At 38.5% G+C, this 17,577-nt stretch overlaps 4 protein-coding genes across 4 annotated transcripts; 3 read left to right on the top strand and 1 right to left on the bottom strand.

Annotated features, from left to right (window-relative positions):
• Positions 1-697: 697 nt before the first annotated feature.
• Positions 698-5,349, top strand: EGY3 (ethylene-dependent gravitropism-deficient and yellow-green-like 3). Its single transcript, XM_022293650.2, has 6 exons — positions 698-1,558; positions 2,562-2,759; positions 3,017-3,241; positions 3,876-4,114; positions 4,595-4,749; positions 4,844-5,349. The coding sequence occupies exons 1-6, from the start codon at positions 1,010-1,012 to the stop codon at positions 5,197-5,199; spliced, it is 1,722 nt and encodes a 573-aa protein (XP_022149342.1). The 5' UTR covers positions 698-1,009; the 3' UTR covers positions 5,200-5,349.
• A 296-nt stretch (positions 5,350-5,645) lies between these two features.
• Positions 5,646-7,697, top strand: LOC111017746 (F-box protein SKIP22). The gene has a single exon (XM_022293605.2). It carries the CDS (start codon positions 5,826-5,828, stop codon positions 7,356-7,358), a length of 1,533 nt encoding a protein of 510 aa, XP_022149297.1. The 5' UTR covers positions 5,646-5,825; the 3' UTR covers positions 7,359-7,697.
• Positions 7,698-9,132: 1,435 nt separating this feature from the next.
• Positions 9,133-11,789, top strand: LOC111017762 (tubulin alpha chain). Its single transcript, XM_022293627.2, has 4 exons — positions 9,133-9,347; positions 10,168-10,402; positions 10,483-10,853; positions 10,940-11,789. Exons 1-4 carry the CDS (start codon positions 9,255-9,257, stop codon positions 11,591-11,593), a joined length of 1,353 nt encoding a protein of 450 aa, XP_022149319.1. The 5' UTR covers positions 9,133-9,254; the 3' UTR covers positions 11,594-11,789.
• On the bottom strand, positions 10,951-16,961 carry LOC111017763 (tubulin alpha-6 chain). The gene is made up of 4 exons (XM_022293628.2): positions 16,650-16,961; positions 14,516-14,739; positions 12,871-12,978; positions 10,951-12,756 (listed from the first exon to the last, which is right to left on the bottom strand). The coding sequence occupies exons 1-4, from the start codon at positions 16,861-16,863 to the stop codon at positions 12,637-12,639; spliced, it is 666 nt and encodes a 221-aa protein (XP_022149320.1). The 5' UTR covers positions 16,864-16,961; the 3' UTR covers positions 10,951-12,636.
• Between the last annotated feature and the right edge of the window lie 616 nt (positions 16,962-17,577).

Here is a 17,577-nt window from a genome sequence, read left to right as displayed (position 1 = left end):
TCCAATGCATAGCGTGCTAGGACATGAGCCATGCGAATTGAAGCAATCTTTCTATGCATCCTCAATTTTATTTATTTTTTTTTAGAAGGTGCATGCTCAAATTTCTTAGAAGTCGTGTTACATAGACAAATCCGACTTCTTCTGTGAATGGGTGCAAATTAAATTGAAATTTGCATTGCCTATACCATATACTTCTTATAACCATCGTCACACTTCACGACCATAAATGACCCACAAAATTTGTTGTACAAAATTTTAGCAGGTGAGAATAAAACAGTCTAACGTCTAAATATTGAAATTTGGATTTAAAAAAAATTCGACCAATTTTGAAATTTATAATATTTCAAAGATTAAACTTATTTCAAAAGTATTTCAGAAATATTGTTCGAGTAATTTCAGATGCATTTAAAAAAATTGATATCTGAAATATTTTTAGAATAAATTAAAAAAATTGTAATATTAAAAAAAATCCCTGAATAATTTCAAATTTTTGTTAAAATCCAGTCGGAAAAAACTTCCCTCCTGAATTAAGTTCGTGATTCAATGGTATATCTATGAATTATACAAAATTAAAAAATCCCAGCCTCCCCTTCGAGAGAGAAGTTTGGTCCAATCCAGTACATTCTACTCTTTCACCCGTTTATTCTGCTCATAAGAAAACATTTTAATTTCCACATATAAATATTTTTAATTTGTCCTTAAATTGTTCATCAGTTCCTACAAGAAATCCGAGTCAATCAACATCAATTTGGATCAACAGGGAAAAACGCGCGAAGAAATTCGCCATTGAAAATCCTCTAAATTTCATATCAGCCGCACAAATTTCAATCTCGTGTCCCGATCGATTTCTTCCGAATCACAGTCTTCCCCATTATTCTCCAAGGTTCTAGACCTGTCCGATTCCTCATCCTCTTCCAAATCCGAGCTCTCTTTATTTTCCTCTGTGACGCCATGGATTCTCCATCTTCAATCTCGAACTCGAAACTTCCAATTCCGAACCAGTTCTCACATGGCCGCCGCTCTATCAATCGCCTCGAATTCATGGCTCCTCAGTCGCAATGAGAAGCCCTATCCAAGCCGCACAATCGCCAAGCCTTTCGGTAAGATTCCACTCGGCCGTAAAACCGACGGCTATTTCTTCACTATTTCCAGACCGATTACAAGAAATCGACCACGACTCTCTGCCAGCGATAGTTCCGAAAACGAGACTTCGTCTTCCTCCATCGCGGTGGTTTCCGGCGAGCCGCGCGGCGGAGACGACGGCGAGAAGGCGGAATCGTCTGGCGGAGAAGACGAGGTTGAAGAGAGAGAGAAACGGCAGGAAATGGATTGGAAGACGGACGAGGAGTTCAAGAAGTTCATGGGAAATCCTTCGATCGAAGCAGCCATAAAGCTGGAGAAGAAGAGGGCGGATAGGAAGCTGAAGGAACTTGATCGTGAAGGCGGCGATAGTCCGATCGTAGGATTCTTCACTAAAATTGCTCGCGATAATTTGACAAAAGAGAAAGAAAGATTAGAGAAGGCTGAAGAGACTTTCAAGGCTCTCGATCTCAACAAGGTACTTTTCTAGTTTTATTTCTTCGTTCTTTTTCTCAATTTCTTGCTGTGTATAAACTATAAATATAGGTATTAGTAAATATTACAAAAAAAAATATATATATATACACAATTGTAGTTTCCTCTTGTTAAAGGTAAAATTATCATCATTTAATAATATGGAAGTTGATGGTAAAAAATTAGTTTTGGGCAGTTGGCCAGTGAGTTGGTAAGAAAAGTATTGTTTGCTAAAATAGTCAGGTGCATTAGAAAATTTAATTTTATTGGCAGTAGGGTTGTATAATCTATGTTTGAGTTGTTATATATATATATTAAATTTATTATTTATTTAAAAAAAAATCATATTTATAATTATTTTTATAAAAATATGTACTTACAAACATTTCAAAAAGTAAACTACCAAGTAAAAAATTTCCAAAATTTCACTATCAGTGAACAGTTTGCATCAAGAGTTGCTTTCTAAAGGTAGTCTAAACCATAATCCACACACTCGCGTCTTATCGATTATGAACTAAGAAGCACATACACGGACTCGAAACACTGATATAATACAACACGGACACGATGACACATCATTTTAAAAAAATTTAGGACACGACGCTGACAAGGTAATGATACATTTATTAAATTATACAATTCTTTCAAGTATATATCATTTTTACGCAATAATGAAATTTAAAATCAATAATGTTAATATATTTTTATGCTTCAAAAATGAGTTTTGATGTATTTTGCTCTCAAAATTTATTATTTTGTCCTATGTTACTATTTATGTCTATTTTTTATGCTTAACAGGCGATCGATTGTGCCTAACAAGTGTCAAATTCATATTCACTTCGTACCACTCGTGTGTGACACACATTTATTGAGCTAACAAATGTTGTCCAATAAGTTTCGGAGTGTTTGACATGGATACGTTACCCAAAATGAAATGCCTGTGCTCCCTAGATTATGAATGATGGAAACTAATGCTGGAAATTAACGAACTGACTTTGATTTGGCAGTTAAAGAGTTGCTTTGGGTTCAATACATTTTTTGCTACTGATGTACGTAGATTTGGAGATGGAGGTATTTTCATCGGGAACTTGAGGAGACCCATTGAAGAAGTGATTCCCCAGTTGGAGAAAAAGCTGTCGGAGGCAGCAGGAAGGGAGGTTGTCCTATGGTTCATGGAAGAGAAAACAGATGACATCACAAAACAGGTAGAATCCAACTCTACCAATATAGTTCGATAAAGCAATGTCGATATTTATGTAAATCTTATGTTCAACACAAATACGAGGGGTTGATGAACATTTCAATTATATCGTAAAAATACGCAGGAATAAAATATCACTTATATGAACATGGATACTAATAATTAGGATTTCATATATTGATTTCTATTGAGTTGAGATCTTAACATTTTTATTGTGGTCGATATTGAAATCTTTCACTTGTATGTTTGATTATGATTTAGGTCTGCATGGTGCAACCCAAGGCAGAAATAGATCTCCAATTTGAGTCTACAAAGCTGAGTACTCCATTGGGGTATTTCAGTGCAATAACTTTATGTGTTTCAACTTTTGGGACCATTGCTTTGACGAGTGGCTTCTTCCTAAAACCTGGTGCTACCTTTGATGACTATATAGCTAATGTTGTTCCCCTCTTTGGTGGCTTTATCTCTATCTTGGGAGTTTCTGAGGTATGTAAACCAACTTTATTTGTTTTTCTTCACCATTCTCGAAATGTAATTTTCGCCGTTCTCAAAAGTTTAATTCATTGCGTGAAATCTCGTCTTTCCTAAAGCTATCTCTTATAAGTTTACGTTTTAGTTAATGGTTCTGCAATTAGTAGGGATAAGTGGGAGCTAGTTAGAGAACCTAGAATTAGGAGACGGCCTCAGATCTTAGGGTTTGTTTGGGAGTGATGATAGTATGAGTGATTTCGAAAAAAGAGATTTAAGAATAATTGATTTTCCAAAATCACCACTCAAGTGATACCTTAAAATTGATTTTAAGTGATTTTATGTTTTCCTTAAATCAATTTTTTAATTTGCCAAACATGATCAATGATAATGGAAATGATTTTGGCAAAGACAAAAGTGATATTGTCATGTCAAAATTACTCCCAAACACATCCTACTGTGTATTGAGTTATTGTCTATTCTATATCTACATTGCCATTAAAGATGGGACAAAGGGAGATTACTCTTCTTGAGTTTCTAAACTGCATCTTTTTCTTACTTTTCTCCTATGAAGTTTGCCAGTGCTTCTTGTTATGTATTTGTTTTTCAAACTGAAAACTCAGATTTTGAAATGCTCGCTTGTGATTTGCAGATAGCAACGAGGGTAACAGCTGCTCGTTATGGCGTGAAGCTAAGCCCTTCTTTTCTCGTGCCTTCCAATTGGACGGGATGCTTAGGAGTGATGAATAACTATGAATCACTACTTCCAAACAAGAAAGCGCTTTTCGATATCCCAGTAGCACGAACTGCTGCTGCATATTTAACGTCATTGACGCTTGCAATCGCTGCTTTTGTGATTGATGGTGGCTTTAATGGTGGCGACAATGCATTGTAAGTGCCTTCTCTCTAGACTTTATAGCCTTTCTCTGTGAGAGTTGGTTTCCATCTTTCTAAAATGCAAACCGCATACTTAAAGATTTAAGTAACATCAGAAAACTCAAGCTTGAATTTGGTGAATGTCAAATTCAAATAACCTGGACAAACTATGGGAACAAAGAAGTATATCAGTACTTCACGAATTTGTCTTTGAACTCTGGGAGAATTGCAGAAACTTTACAATCTCACTCCGAAGTTTGAACTTGAGCCATTTTTTCGCTCTTTATCGTTCGAGGATTTAATTGTAACAATCAGATTCGGACTCGGTTGGTGTATTTTCCGCAATCCAACTAATTGAGTTATAATGACATGACTTAATTCAAGAAGTTTGAAGGTTTGATTGTAAGCACTATCGCTTAGAAGCGATTTTTGCAGTTTCTACTTCGTTTAGCAGTTGGATTCGCACTCGAAAATGACTACTTTCTTAATTTTCAGGTACATCAGACCCCAATTCTTTTACAACAACCCCTTGCTTTCTTTTATCCAGTTTGTTATTGGACCTTACACAGATGACCTTGGCAATGTACTCCCATATGCAGTGGAAGGTGTTGGAGTTCCTGTGGATCCTCTTGCTTTTGCTGGCCTTTTAGGTTCTTCCCATCTTCCCTTTATGAACACATAAACCCAACTCCTTATTTATGATTACAACTCTCTTGGACTTACTTTTCAATGTTCTTTCTACAGGCATGGTAGTGACATCTTTGAACTTGTTGCCGTGCGGGAGGCTCGAAGGAGGCCGCATTGCGCAAGCCATGTTCGGGAGAAGCACTGCAGCTCTGCTTTCGTTTGCCACGTCGCTTGTGCTCGGTATTGGAGGGTTGAGCGGGAGTGTCCTCTGTTTGGCATGGGGTTTGTTTGCAACCTTCTTTCGAGGTGGCGAAGAAGTCCCTGCAACCGACGAGATCACTCCATTGGGAGAGGATCGGTATGCTTGGGGCGTCGTCCTCGGCCTCATTTGCTTCCTCACCCTGTTCCCTAATGGTGGAGGCACGTTCTCGAGTTCGTTCTTTAGTGCACCATTTTTTAGGGGTGATATATAAAGTAGATGTAGTTTGTACTATATCATTGTATCTAGCTAACTAACAATTATAGATGAGAAAACACGGGACCAATGGTAAGGAGAATATAGGGTGTTTTTGTACGTATAAATTAGAAATGTTATATTGATGGAAGATGAAGACTTTATCTTATTCTTCTCTATTGTATTTTTTAAATGTTTGTTTTGATCCTTATACTTTAATTTCTGTTAATCTTGGACTTGTACTTTTAAACTGTTGGATTAGGTCATGTATCATTGAATATCGATAGATATTTTAATTTAAAACTATTTTTTCTAAAGTGAGTATAGATTAGTAGTAGTTATTCTACCTAACAAAACTTAAAAACTATTTTAGTATTACTTATTTATTTGTATTTATTTTTGTTTTTTAAGTGGGTTTGGGCTGAGATTTTTTTTAGTTATATTTACATATCAGTTATCAAACGCCGCGAAACTGAACGGAAATAACGCCAAAGACGGTCTCAGCGGCAGAATATAATCCCAACCAGATCAACGGTTCGCCTATTTTCTTCATCCGCAAGAACAGAATTGAAATCCACAGTCTCTTCGAACCCTAATCTTAACTGAATCGGAAGAATTTCTGAGTGGATACGCCCAAATTCAACCATGAAGTTGAGATTGAGATCCCTAGAATCCAAAGAGACCGTCAGAATTGAAGTCCCCGATCAATCTACTCTCCAGCACTTGAAAGAGACGCTCCTCCAAACACTCTCCTCTTCATTTTCCGCCGATTCTCTTCGTCTCTCTCTCAATCGGAAGGATGAACTCCGAGGATCGTCGCCGGAGGATACGCTGCACTTCATGGGTATTACTTCAGGTGACCTTCTTTTCTTCGCTTTTAATCCTTCGGGATTTTCCTCTCAGGGAGGTACGTCGATTCAATCTCCTCAAGCTCCTGTTCCTGGTGCGTCTTCATCGCGACCGCAGGTTCAAGGAAAGCAAATTCAGGGCATCGACTGCGATCTTAAAAAACCTAGATTGGAGAACTGTCATGTAGTGGAGCACCCTCCTTTATCCATGGGACCCGAGTCATTGGGTGAAGAAATGACTACAGGCAGCACGGTCGAGGAAGGGGAGAAAATTTTGGATTCGGATTGTGAAGAAATGGACGTCGAGGACGAACCAATCGGAGTCGTTGAAAAGAAATGTTCGAGGCCGATTTTTTTGAGGAGAGTGCTGAAGGAGGAGTTAGGTTATGATCGTAATGCTCACAAGCTGTTGGTCACTGCCGTCCACGCGGTCCTTTTGGAGTCTGGATTTGTGCTGATTGATCCTAATTTAGGTGCTGAGGATAATCATTTCCATATGCCGGAAGATTGGCCTTCCCCATCGTTTTCGATGTCTCTTTGGTACACTCTACCCGAACTTTTGGCCGAGGGGGGCAAGAACTCTGCCATGACTGAAATAGTTTTATTGAAGTTTCAGAGTTTGGGGCACTTTGTTAATGTTTATGGGTCTCTTAGCTGCAGTAGAGGATCAAGTGTGTATCGTGTATCTTTAGATGAAAGAAAATTTGCACCGAGTCTTGATCTGATTTGGGTGGATTCAGTGGCCAGCCACATAATGGACGAAAACGAAGGGAACCCAGAGAGACAAGTTTTTGAATTTTGGAAGGTAGTGAAGGATGCTCTTGCATTGCCACTCTTGATTGATCTGTGTGAAAAAACTGGTCTACCTCCTCCTGCAAGCTTTATGCTACTTCCAGCTGATGTGAAACTGAAGATTTTGGAGGCTCTCCCTGCTGTAGACATTGGAAGAGTTGAATGTGTGTGTACTGAATTGCGCTACTTGGCCTCCAGTAATGAGTTGTGGAAGCTGAAGTTCAATCAAGAGTTTGGTTGCGAGGACGATGTTCGAGGAATCAGGCTTTGGAAGCCAAAATATGTTTCATATCTGGAAAATGAAAAGCTGAGAAACAGGAGGACTACCCAATTGAGGGATCTTGTTGGTTTCAGGCGACAGTACCAACCCGCTTTCAGACGAGGCCCTTTTCCTTTTCCAGCTCCTCATGTAATTGGGGGAGATTATGACATTGTGCCTGGTATCAGGCTCCCTACATATGGACGTCCTGGACAAACATTAGGTCGGGTTCCACGGCGATACGCTTTCATGCCAAATTGTGATTTGAGAGGAAGATGAGTATGGAATCTGAGCTCCATCTAGGCACTTTTTGGCTCTAGTTTTTGGTGTTTTATGCAAAGGAATAAGCTGTTAGAAATCTTTGCCATAATGGAGATCATCTCAGGTTAGGCCATGGATCTTTGTCTATATAGCTAGCCTCAAAGCTCTTGTTTTTGCATAAGTGAAATGACTTAGAGACATTGCTTTTTGAAGTTTTTGTCATTCACCGTTTTGTTATTTAAAGGCTTTTAATAAGTTGGGTTCAACTGTAAAGTGGAATATTGTCATGTTTCTGTCTAAGCTGAGACGGTGATTATGTGATTGTGTTAAATTAAATATTGCCTTTGCTTTCTGAAAGTTTTGTTATTCATTTTCATTGCTTGTCATGGAAGGATTTAAGAAGTTTGTTGGGTTCAACTGTCAAGTGGAATATTCTGTAATTTTTTTCCTTATAACTGACAAGATGATGCTGTGATTATGTTAAAATAATATGGCCTTGCACAAGTTCCAAAGTGGCTAAGGTGGGAGACATTTGCTGATCAGAATATATATGTATTTGTTTGTTTTTTTGAGTTCAACAAGTAGGATGAGAATCATTGGGAGCATTCAGTTGCTTTATCTTGTGAATGATTTCCAGTTCTTGTTCATGATCTTGACATTAAAATGGGCAATTATTTTCATCAATTTATTCCTATTTTATTTTGGTGGGTGGGTGTCACTAATTTTTTTAGTATCTTTTTGTATTTTTCTTTCGTGGGGCCACACCAATTTAAAATCATTTCCATTATGAACAGGCTAAAGTGAGAAATATCCTCTAAACTTTTATGGTTGTTACACGATATATCGTTAATTCGATTATTCTTTTGTTGAAAACCTGTAAATTCAATAGATCCAACATTTAAGTAGGAGCAAATTCGGGGTTGATTATTTCAACAACAAAGAGAGGATTTCTTGCTTCTAAATGTTTGGATTCTCTGTACTAATTTAGTATTGTTTTTTCTTAAAAAAAAAAATGATTCGATTGTGCATTCTTATGAGATAAAATTTTCATTAAGTAAAATAAATACCGAAAGTACTACGTTTTTCTTTCAACGAAGAATTACAACTTTCAAGTTTCAACATTTTAATTAATTGATTAATGGAGAAGTTTATTTAATTAATTTTAACTATATATTGGACTTGCTTGCTCACAAATAAATTAGCCTTGTAGTTGTGGCCCTCCCTCTAGAAATGTTAAATACCAATAGGTTAAACATAGTTTCAATTTGGTATTTATTGTATTAATATACAAGAAATGTATGATTATATTAGAGTTTTAGGCGTATGTGAAAAATAGAAAAAAAATGAATGGTATTTCGAGTGAGCCTACATATGATTTTGTGAAATTATAAGAATCAAATGGAAACTTCCATCCCGTAGAAACTAAATTAAAAATTTTAAAAAAAGTCTTAATCCCCCGACGTCATAAAGAGCAAAATTAGAATAGCCGGACCAAATTCGTAATTTCACAAAAAGAACGAAGGGTGGACAATGCCAACCGGATCCAGCTGGAAGAACCGTTTCGAAGCCCAAGGCCCAGCCCATAACATCGGCCCATTACCCGCCAAGAACTCGAATTCAAAATTTGAAAATAGGACCAACGAGAAAAAAGCGAAACCCTAAGTTCCTAACCATGGTTAATGCTCAACCAATCCAAATCCAACTCAGGCTTAGCTGCCGTCCAATTGCCCCCAACGGTAAAAAACAACGCTCTCTTCGGCTCCCACTATAAATACGCCTCTCCAATCGCTTCCCCTCACAAAGGGTTTCAAAGGGGAAGGCGTCTTCACAAACGTCTTTCTTCCTCTTGCGAGCATTTTTCGTTTCTCCATTTCCTTCTCAGATCTCTTCTTCTTCTCCCATTTCTAACCCAAAATGAGAGAGTGCATCTCCATCCACATCGGTCAGGCCGGTATCCAGGTCGGAAATGCTTGCTGGGAGCTCTACTGCCTCGAGCACGGCATTCAGGTATTCTACGCTCGTTTCTTTGCCTTTCTTTCTCTCGATCTGTAAGGAATTGTCGTCATTTGTGCATCTAGTGATGTTTTGGCTTCCGTTCTGTTGTTTTTGTTAGATTTGTAAGAGATTTGTCGTCTGCCTTTCATTTGCTCGATCTGTATGGAATTATTGGCATTTCTGCATCTTGCGTTGTTGTGGCATAGGTTTCATTGTCTTTGTTCTGGCTCTCGTTTGCCCGATCTGTAAGGAATTATCATCATTTCTGAATCCAGCGATTTTGTCGCATAGGTTTTGTTGTTCTTGTTAGATTTAGAAGCTTTACCGCACGCATCGAGTGTTTTTATGTGGATCAGTACGACTTGTTTGATTAACTCCACGTTTTTCCCATATTGCATGATGTGTTATTGAGGTTACACGCTGTGTCTCGTTAGATCTACATCATCAATCTGTGTTGGAAAATCGTAAATTGTTGAATCTGTGTTGTATTCCATCGTTAGTCCACCTTGTCTTCGAGATATGGAATATTTGTCCTTCTGTCCATCGAGATCTGGAAATAGAGAACGTATCTAGCTGCGATCTGTTGAATCTCAGGCGTGTGTTGAATTTCTAGTTGAATACCTTTGGATCTTCGATTTGTAATGTGCGTGGTTAAAGTCGCTGTTTATTTGAAATCTCTGTTATTACATTCTCCTCGTTATCTGCATTTTGCCTTATCTCTGAATAATTGGCCTATTTATATTTGATTTAGAACCAATCGAATGCTGTTAGGAAAATGCCACCCAGGTGAAGCGAACAAAGTGATCTAAATCTTGTTTGTAAATCTGTGCAGCCCGATGGCCAAATGCCCGGTGACACCACTCTTGGTGGAGGCGACGATGCTTTCAACACCTTTTTCAGTGAAACAGGTGCAGGAAAGCATGTTCCTCGTGCAGTGTTTGTTGATCTTGAGCCTACTGTCATCGATGAGGTGAGGACTGGAACATACCGCCAGCTCTTCCACCCTGAACAGCTCATCAGTGGCAAAGAAGATGCCGCCAATAATTTCGCCCGTGGTCACTACACCGGTAATTACTTGATCTAGATTTCTCCAATGAATTAGATCCAATATTCCTTTATTCATAATGTTTTCTCTGTTTAATTTCAGTTGGGAAGGAAATTGTTGATCTTTGCTTGGACCGAATCCGTAAGCTGGCAGACAACTGCACTGGTCTTCAAGGATTTCTTGTGTTTAATGCTGTTGGTGGTGGTACTGGCTCTGGTCTTGGCTCCCTCCTTTTGGAGCGCTTGTCGGTTGACTATGGAAAGAAATCCAAGCTCGGGTTCACTGTTTACCCATCCCCACAAGTCTCAACTTCTGTTGTTGAGCCCTACAACAGTGTCCTTTCAACCCACTCTCTCTTGGAACACACCGATGTTGCTGTGCTCCTCGACAATGAAGCCATCTATGATATCTGCAGGCGCTCCCTTGACATCGAGCGACCCAACTACTCCAACCTCAACCGTCTCGTGTCCCAGGTAACCATTTAAGAGTTTTTGGATCAGATCTGATACCAATAAAACTATGAACTTCTGGGAGGCTCACATGATTTTGTATAATTCAGGTTATATCATCTTTAACCGCCAGTCTGAGGTTCGATGGTGCCCTGAACGTGGATGTGAACGAATTCCAGACCAACTTGGTCCCCTACCCCAGAATCCACTTTATGCTTTCCTCCTATGCACCAGTGATCTCAGCCGAGAAGGCCTACCACGAGCAACTCTCAGTGGCCGAAATCACCAACAGTGCCTTCGAGCCGTCGTCCATGATGGTTAAGTGCGACCCCCGACACGGCAAGTACATGGCATGCTGCCTTATGTACCGAGGTGATGTTGTGCCCAAGGACGTGAATGCTGCTGTTGCCACCATCAAGACCAAGCGCACCATCCAGTTTGTTGACTGGTGCCCCACTGGGTTCAAGTGTGGTATCAACTACCAACCACCAACTGTTGTCCCCGGAGGCGATCTGGCCCGTGTGCAGAGGGCTGTTTGCAAGATCTCGAACTCCACCAGTGTTGCTGAGGTCTTCTCTCGCATCGACCACAAGTTCGATCTCATGTATGCCAAACGTGCCTTTGTGCACTGGTATGTCGGTGAGGGTATGGAGGAAGGAGAGTTCTCCGAGGCTCGGGAGGATCTTGCTGCCCTCGAGAAGGATTACGAAGAAGTCGGTGCTGAGTCAGCCGAGGGTGAAGATGATGAAGGTGAGGATTATTAGACAATGTTTCCAGATCTCACCTTTATTAGGAGGGGGGGTACACCTTCACTTGTTTGTGTCTGTTGTTATGTGTTTTTCTTTATATGAAAATGTTATCCTGTGATACTTCTTGTTTCCAAAGGCTTTTGTGAACAATCTATGTCTAATCAACAATCAAATTGCCATTTCATTTTAAATGGCCAGTTGTATTTCTATATGTCAATTCTTTATATCTTTGTGGGGTTTGAGAAAGTTGTTTTTTCCTTTCATTGAATCATCAATATAAAATGGCTGATGCTGAAAACAACTTGATATTATTAATTTTTAAAAATTTTGATGAGGATGATGTTTGAACTGAAAAGACTTGCTTTGTTGTGTGGTGTACTGACTTCTGAAAAAAACTCAAACGCACACCTAAAAGGTAGAACGTTACTTTGAAGTCAAGAAAAATTTAAAGATGCTCAATTTTATCTTTGATTACCACTTTTACAAATTACACCTACTACTCAAATTTTTATAATTCATTTATCTTTAACCCAAATTTTTATATATAACCCAAATTTCCAAAACTTTCCTAGGTTTACAAAAACAAAACTAGAGCTTATAAAAACTGTAAATCAGAAATCACAACACCCATAGGTTTGAGTAATTAAGAGGCCATTTGGGTAATATTTTGACTTTAAATTTGAAAAACACTATTTCTATAACTATTTTTGTTTTTCGGATTCATTTTTATGAAAAGTTTTTTAATTTGAGTAGAGATTTTGGAAAATAAAATCATATCTTGTTTCCCATTTTCAAAACATAAATAAAAATATATTCAAATCCCATGATGGCCACGTTGTAGGGTCAGACAGTTGTCCCGAAAATTGTATCCACGGGAACAAGAAACAGCCCCAAACATATTTCTGTTATTTTTTTTTCTTAATCTTTTAAAAAGGAAACAAGAACAGGATCATGGGTGAAAATAGTAAATTAAACAAGTAAATTCTAGCTAATAATCATTTACATATTGTAAAAGGAAAACAAAGTAGCAGGAAAACCAACCAATGAGAATGAGGCAGTCAATTTACACGAGGAGCTGTTTGCGAAATTCTCTCGTCTTCTAACAGAGCATATGGATCAACATATGGTGGAGGAGATATTGGCGTTTCGCCATTATGAACAAAAGACGGTCCAAAAAACTGCATCAAGAGATAGATACCAATTGCAACCCTGTTAGTTTTCATCTTAAAATCAAGCACAAAGTCCAGCTTCAATGTTAAACTGAAATCGTAGCAGTAAGAGAGAAATCTTACGAAGTATAAAGCAAAAAAGAATGAAACAGTGATGACGATCAACGGCCAGAATCCTAAGAAGAATGTTCCCCCAATTGTTAGCAAAAGTTTGGCACGAGGGATCAACCCCTGAAACCAAAATACGCGATTAAACACCAGCGTACCAATGCCGATCATTCGAGTATGGAGCAGCAGAGATAATAGTCACTTGCAATTGGAAGAGTACAAAAGCAACAGCAGAAATTGATTTCAAGATGGAAAATCAATGAGACAGCCAGACTTTTCTCTCTTTCTCTTTTAAAGGTATAACCATTAATGAATCTTAACTAGTTTGAATTTATTGTGTTTGACCGAGCATAAATTTGGAAATGAAGTTTTCGGTTATATTTCCTGGTTTTAGTTAGGAAACAGAATAGGGTTCCAGAGATGTGTAGGAGACTCAAATTTTGCTTTGTACCCCAGATTTCTATTTTAAGCAAGACAATAAGAGCATATTTACCAGATTCGTCGGTGTTTCTCTACTGATTAGATGGGTGAAATTTGGGCTAGAGGTATTAGAAAGAGGAAAAGCACCTTCAATCTTCAAACCTCCAACCACTGTTCATAAACTTATTTTCAACTTCTATTGGGAAGGATCGTTCTATTATTCCTCATTCTATATATTGTCTAATCTTTCAGTCCCGAACGACTCCATTATTTATTTTCGGGAGGGCTAGCCATTCAATTGGCATTGGATTTTTAACTCTCTATTTCCCTGCTTTATAATCTCTCTCTTCAATGAAGAAACTTTTTGTAGTTTCTTTCTTTTCTTCTTTTGGGTTTGGTTCAAATTAACTTCCCTTCCAAGATAACTTTTTTGACAGAGAAGCTAGGGAGTTGGTTTCTGTGCTTTACATCGACCAGGTTTCCTTGCCCGTGAATCTTCTAGTGTGTTTACTGCAAATCCTTTTTTACGCATCTGAATCATACTTCCGTCCAGTCTCAACCACTTACCCTTTTTCTTTCACTAAACTTGGGAAGGTCTTGCTGTCGACTCTTTTCTTGGCTAAGTTCTTCTATTTTGGATTTTTGAGAAGTCCTCAGTGGTTAAACTTAGATGGTACGGTATGAAGAGCTTGATCATAATCCACTGAAGTGCATGTTTGCCGAGAAGATTTGGAATAAAATTTTGGGCCTATGGGGAATTAGACATTTCATGATCTGATGGAGGAGGTTGTTTTTCATCCTCTTTTGCAACAAAGGGAAGGTTCTTTGGCAGGCGGATTATTTCGTTTTCATTGAAGTTGGTTAGAAAGAAACCTGATGATTTTTATGGGGACGGAGACATGAGGGGATGTTTGAAGCTTGGCTCACTACAATGCTTACCTTTAGACTTTTGCTTCAAAGAGTTTTTGGTGGTCCCTTTGTTGTGGATGATCCTAAACGATTGGAACCATTTTTTGTAGATTCCTTATTTGTCTAGGCTTTCGGTTTTGGATGGCTCAGGTTTTCATAATTCTTGGCGAACAGGAATATTGATTTCATTAACTGGTCACCCTGTCTGGTTATTTTGGTCATAACTCGTCGAGCAAGGGAATAATTGAAAACAAAATAGATCAGACAAAATAGATTTAGCCATTTGAACAGCATATTCAATAAACTCCAATAAAACCATAAGGAAATTAACCTCAAGGCCTTCACTGTTCAATTGCATGGAACGCTCCCTTTGATTGGACAGGCTCTTGTTAACTTCAGTTGAAACAGCACTTCTACTGGAGAAATCTCTTCCTTCTCCCGTCATCTCACCACCAAGTCCGAAGTCATTGCTGTTACTATCCTCAAGCAAGGAAGTGGGAGTTAAACCTCTCTTCTTCAGTTCCTTCATGAATAATGATTCCGGAGGTTCTTCTCCTGCAAAAGATAATGTAAAGCACCTTAAAAAGACATAATCGGAGCTCCCAAGAGAAACACTCTCTTTAATACATTCAATTCAAATAATATAATGTGTTGAATATTCCATTACTAGTCACAAACTAAATGGAAAAACTACTAAGAATGCTTGAGTTATTCAAACTATGAAAAATGGGAAGCAGGGAATAATATGGTCATGTCATATCATGATTGGTTCACACGATGACAAATGAGAGCGACCAAAAAACTTCCTCTAACCTTGGAAAACATTAGGAGTCCTTCAAAATTGAAAGTGTTCTAGTTAGCTTCAACAGATCCTGACTCAATATTACAACTCAACATTACGGTCTTCTGGTACGGTGCACGTGTAACTTGATTTATAGGAAACAAATTATTGGGATTCTGGGAATGTACGGTTGATACAACTTGCTTGGAACATCTAATCAGGTGAACTCTAAAAGCTCTGCTATAATAAGTAAAAATTATTTCTATAATGAACCCAGAAAGGAGAGGCCAGGTGCGACATGGTAGGAAGACACAAAACAGACTTGTCAGGAACTTCATAGGAAACGAGCTTAAGCCTTCTCAGCCACTATTTTTAGGAGGGCCAGAGCAAACTGTGCACTGTCGCACCAGCTGAATAAAACTCAATGCCCGAAATGAAAACTCTTCTAGGAGGAGCAATGGCCTATTGTAAAAGCTGTTCAGACAATCTAAAGGAGCATAGCCAGCGAGCACTCCTAATACAGGTAGTTTCAGTACAGGTACGGGCATTACAACTGTTGGCTTGGCACAGAATGTCGCTTCCTAAAAGCTTCAACTATAAAAATTGGACCAATATAATCTAACTGTGCACTGCCAAGTGTTTGCTGGCTGAACAAAAAAAGTTTTTTGGTTAACAGCTTGATGTGAAAATCTTCCTCTACGACTAAAAAAAATGTTAAATATCATCAAAATTCCCAGCTTAAAATTTCAGATTCCGGGTTTAAATTTAATCTTTGCTGCTGCCTATATTGACTCAAGCTCTAAAGAATTGGAGTGCCAACTAAACAGAGCAAGATAACTCAGGAATGACGGACCATCTGAACAACAAACTACACTACGAAACTTCTGCCTCTTCTAAACTAATTCGTGACCTCTCTCTTTGAAAATAATAAGCAAGACGAATGCTACAATAACGAACATCCATTATCTTGCTCCGTAGATTGTAACACAATCATCTAGCAAAATCATGCGAGATCCGTCCAGCTACTCGTCCATTCCTGAACTATCTTTCTATGTGCATTTTCCAATCTATGTCTCACTTTGAAAATAAGCATGACAAAGTCTACGATAACGAACATCAATTCATCAGACATCAGAGTGAGGCAAATGCACTGAGAATGAGAATTAAGGAACGATGGACGAATAGTTGTATCGATCTCGAACGATTCTGCCACTGTCGACAAAATAAAGATAACTCAGAAGTGACAGACCATCTGAACAACAAAGTACAAACTACACCGTGCAACTCCTGCCTCATCTAAGCTACTTAAGTTGCCTCACTATGTCTCGCGGAAGTCAATGATAACAAACATCAATTCATCAAGACATCCGGGCGAGGCAAATGCATTGAGAGAGACAATCCAGAAATGACGGACGAATTGACGGACGGATGCTCGCACGATTGTCTATAGAACAAGATAATTGAGGAGTGAGAGTGACGAACCATCCGACGAACAACACCACATCAGGAACTATTGCCTCGTCTAAGCAAGTTAGTTTCGCTTTGAAATTAAGCAAGACAAAGTTCACGATAACGAACATCAATTCAGCAAGATCCAAGCAAGGCGAATGCACTGAGAATGAAAAAACATAGAACAAAAGAAGGCAGAGCAAGAAGCAGAAGAAGAAGAGCAGTTAAAACTTGCCATTGCTTTCCTTATCAGCATCCTGAGCAGCGCAGCGGAAACTCAACCTTCTACAAACGCAACCATATCTCAAACTCCTCCGACGGCCATGGAACCGCACAAACCTCCTCGTGGAATCCGACTGAGAGAGAAAGCGGCTTGATCGGCAGCCAAAATTCGGCTGGGAGATCGAAAGTGGAGAGACGGCCGATTTCAGAACTTGCAAGGCAGCCATAGCTAGAGGCTAGAGCTTGCTCCCTCCCTGGGAATTCTTCAATGGCAGAAATAGTTTCATTTTATTTTCTTAAAAAAAAAAGAAAACGAAACGAAATAATGAAAAGCAATCGGAGGCGGCGATTAAAGCGTGGACGCATCAGCCGTAGCGCATTTTAGTGGGATACAGGCTGTAAGGGCTAACGTGCGCGTGTGGGGGCCCACAGTGGGATTTTGCTTGCGGTTTGTAGGAGAGAGGTATATGTGGGGATAACAATGATTGCGTACGCTTGGTGTGGAGAGTTCCACAAGGGGCAATTCATTATTTATAGATGAATTTTCTTTTTCAATAAATGAATAAAACAAATTATTTTGCTTCTGAAACTTTCTTATTTATTTTATCTTCCATCTTTAAATTTTCAAATAGTTTGATTTCATCCTAAAGGTAATTTTAGTCTTTGTTGTAAATTTCTTGTTAATCATTAACAATAATCTTAAACCTCCCCCTTGTGGCTTCAAACTAAATAAAAGATAGTGTTTATATCAATTTTTATTAAAAATAATTTACTACTTTTTTTTATATACAACACGTAGGGGTATGAAATTGAACTCACAGTCTCTTTATTTGAGAGATATGACAATTACCGTTAACTATACTCGCTTTGACTATAAGTAAAATATTTACATGAACTTTGAAGGTAAAAGTTAAACTCTCAAAATGGGTTTTTTTTTCTTT

Source organism: Momordica charantia (assembly GCF_013281855.1).
Source record: "Momordica charantia cultivar OHB3-1 chromosome 10 unlocalized genomic scaffold, Mcharantia_2.0 BLBB01000010.1, whole genome shotgun sequence".
Classification (NCBI taxonomy): Eukaryota; Viridiplantae; Streptophyta; class Magnoliopsida; order Cucurbitales; family Cucurbitaceae; genus Momordica; species Momordica charantia.
This window is presented reverse-complemented; position numbering and strand designations above follow the sequence as displayed.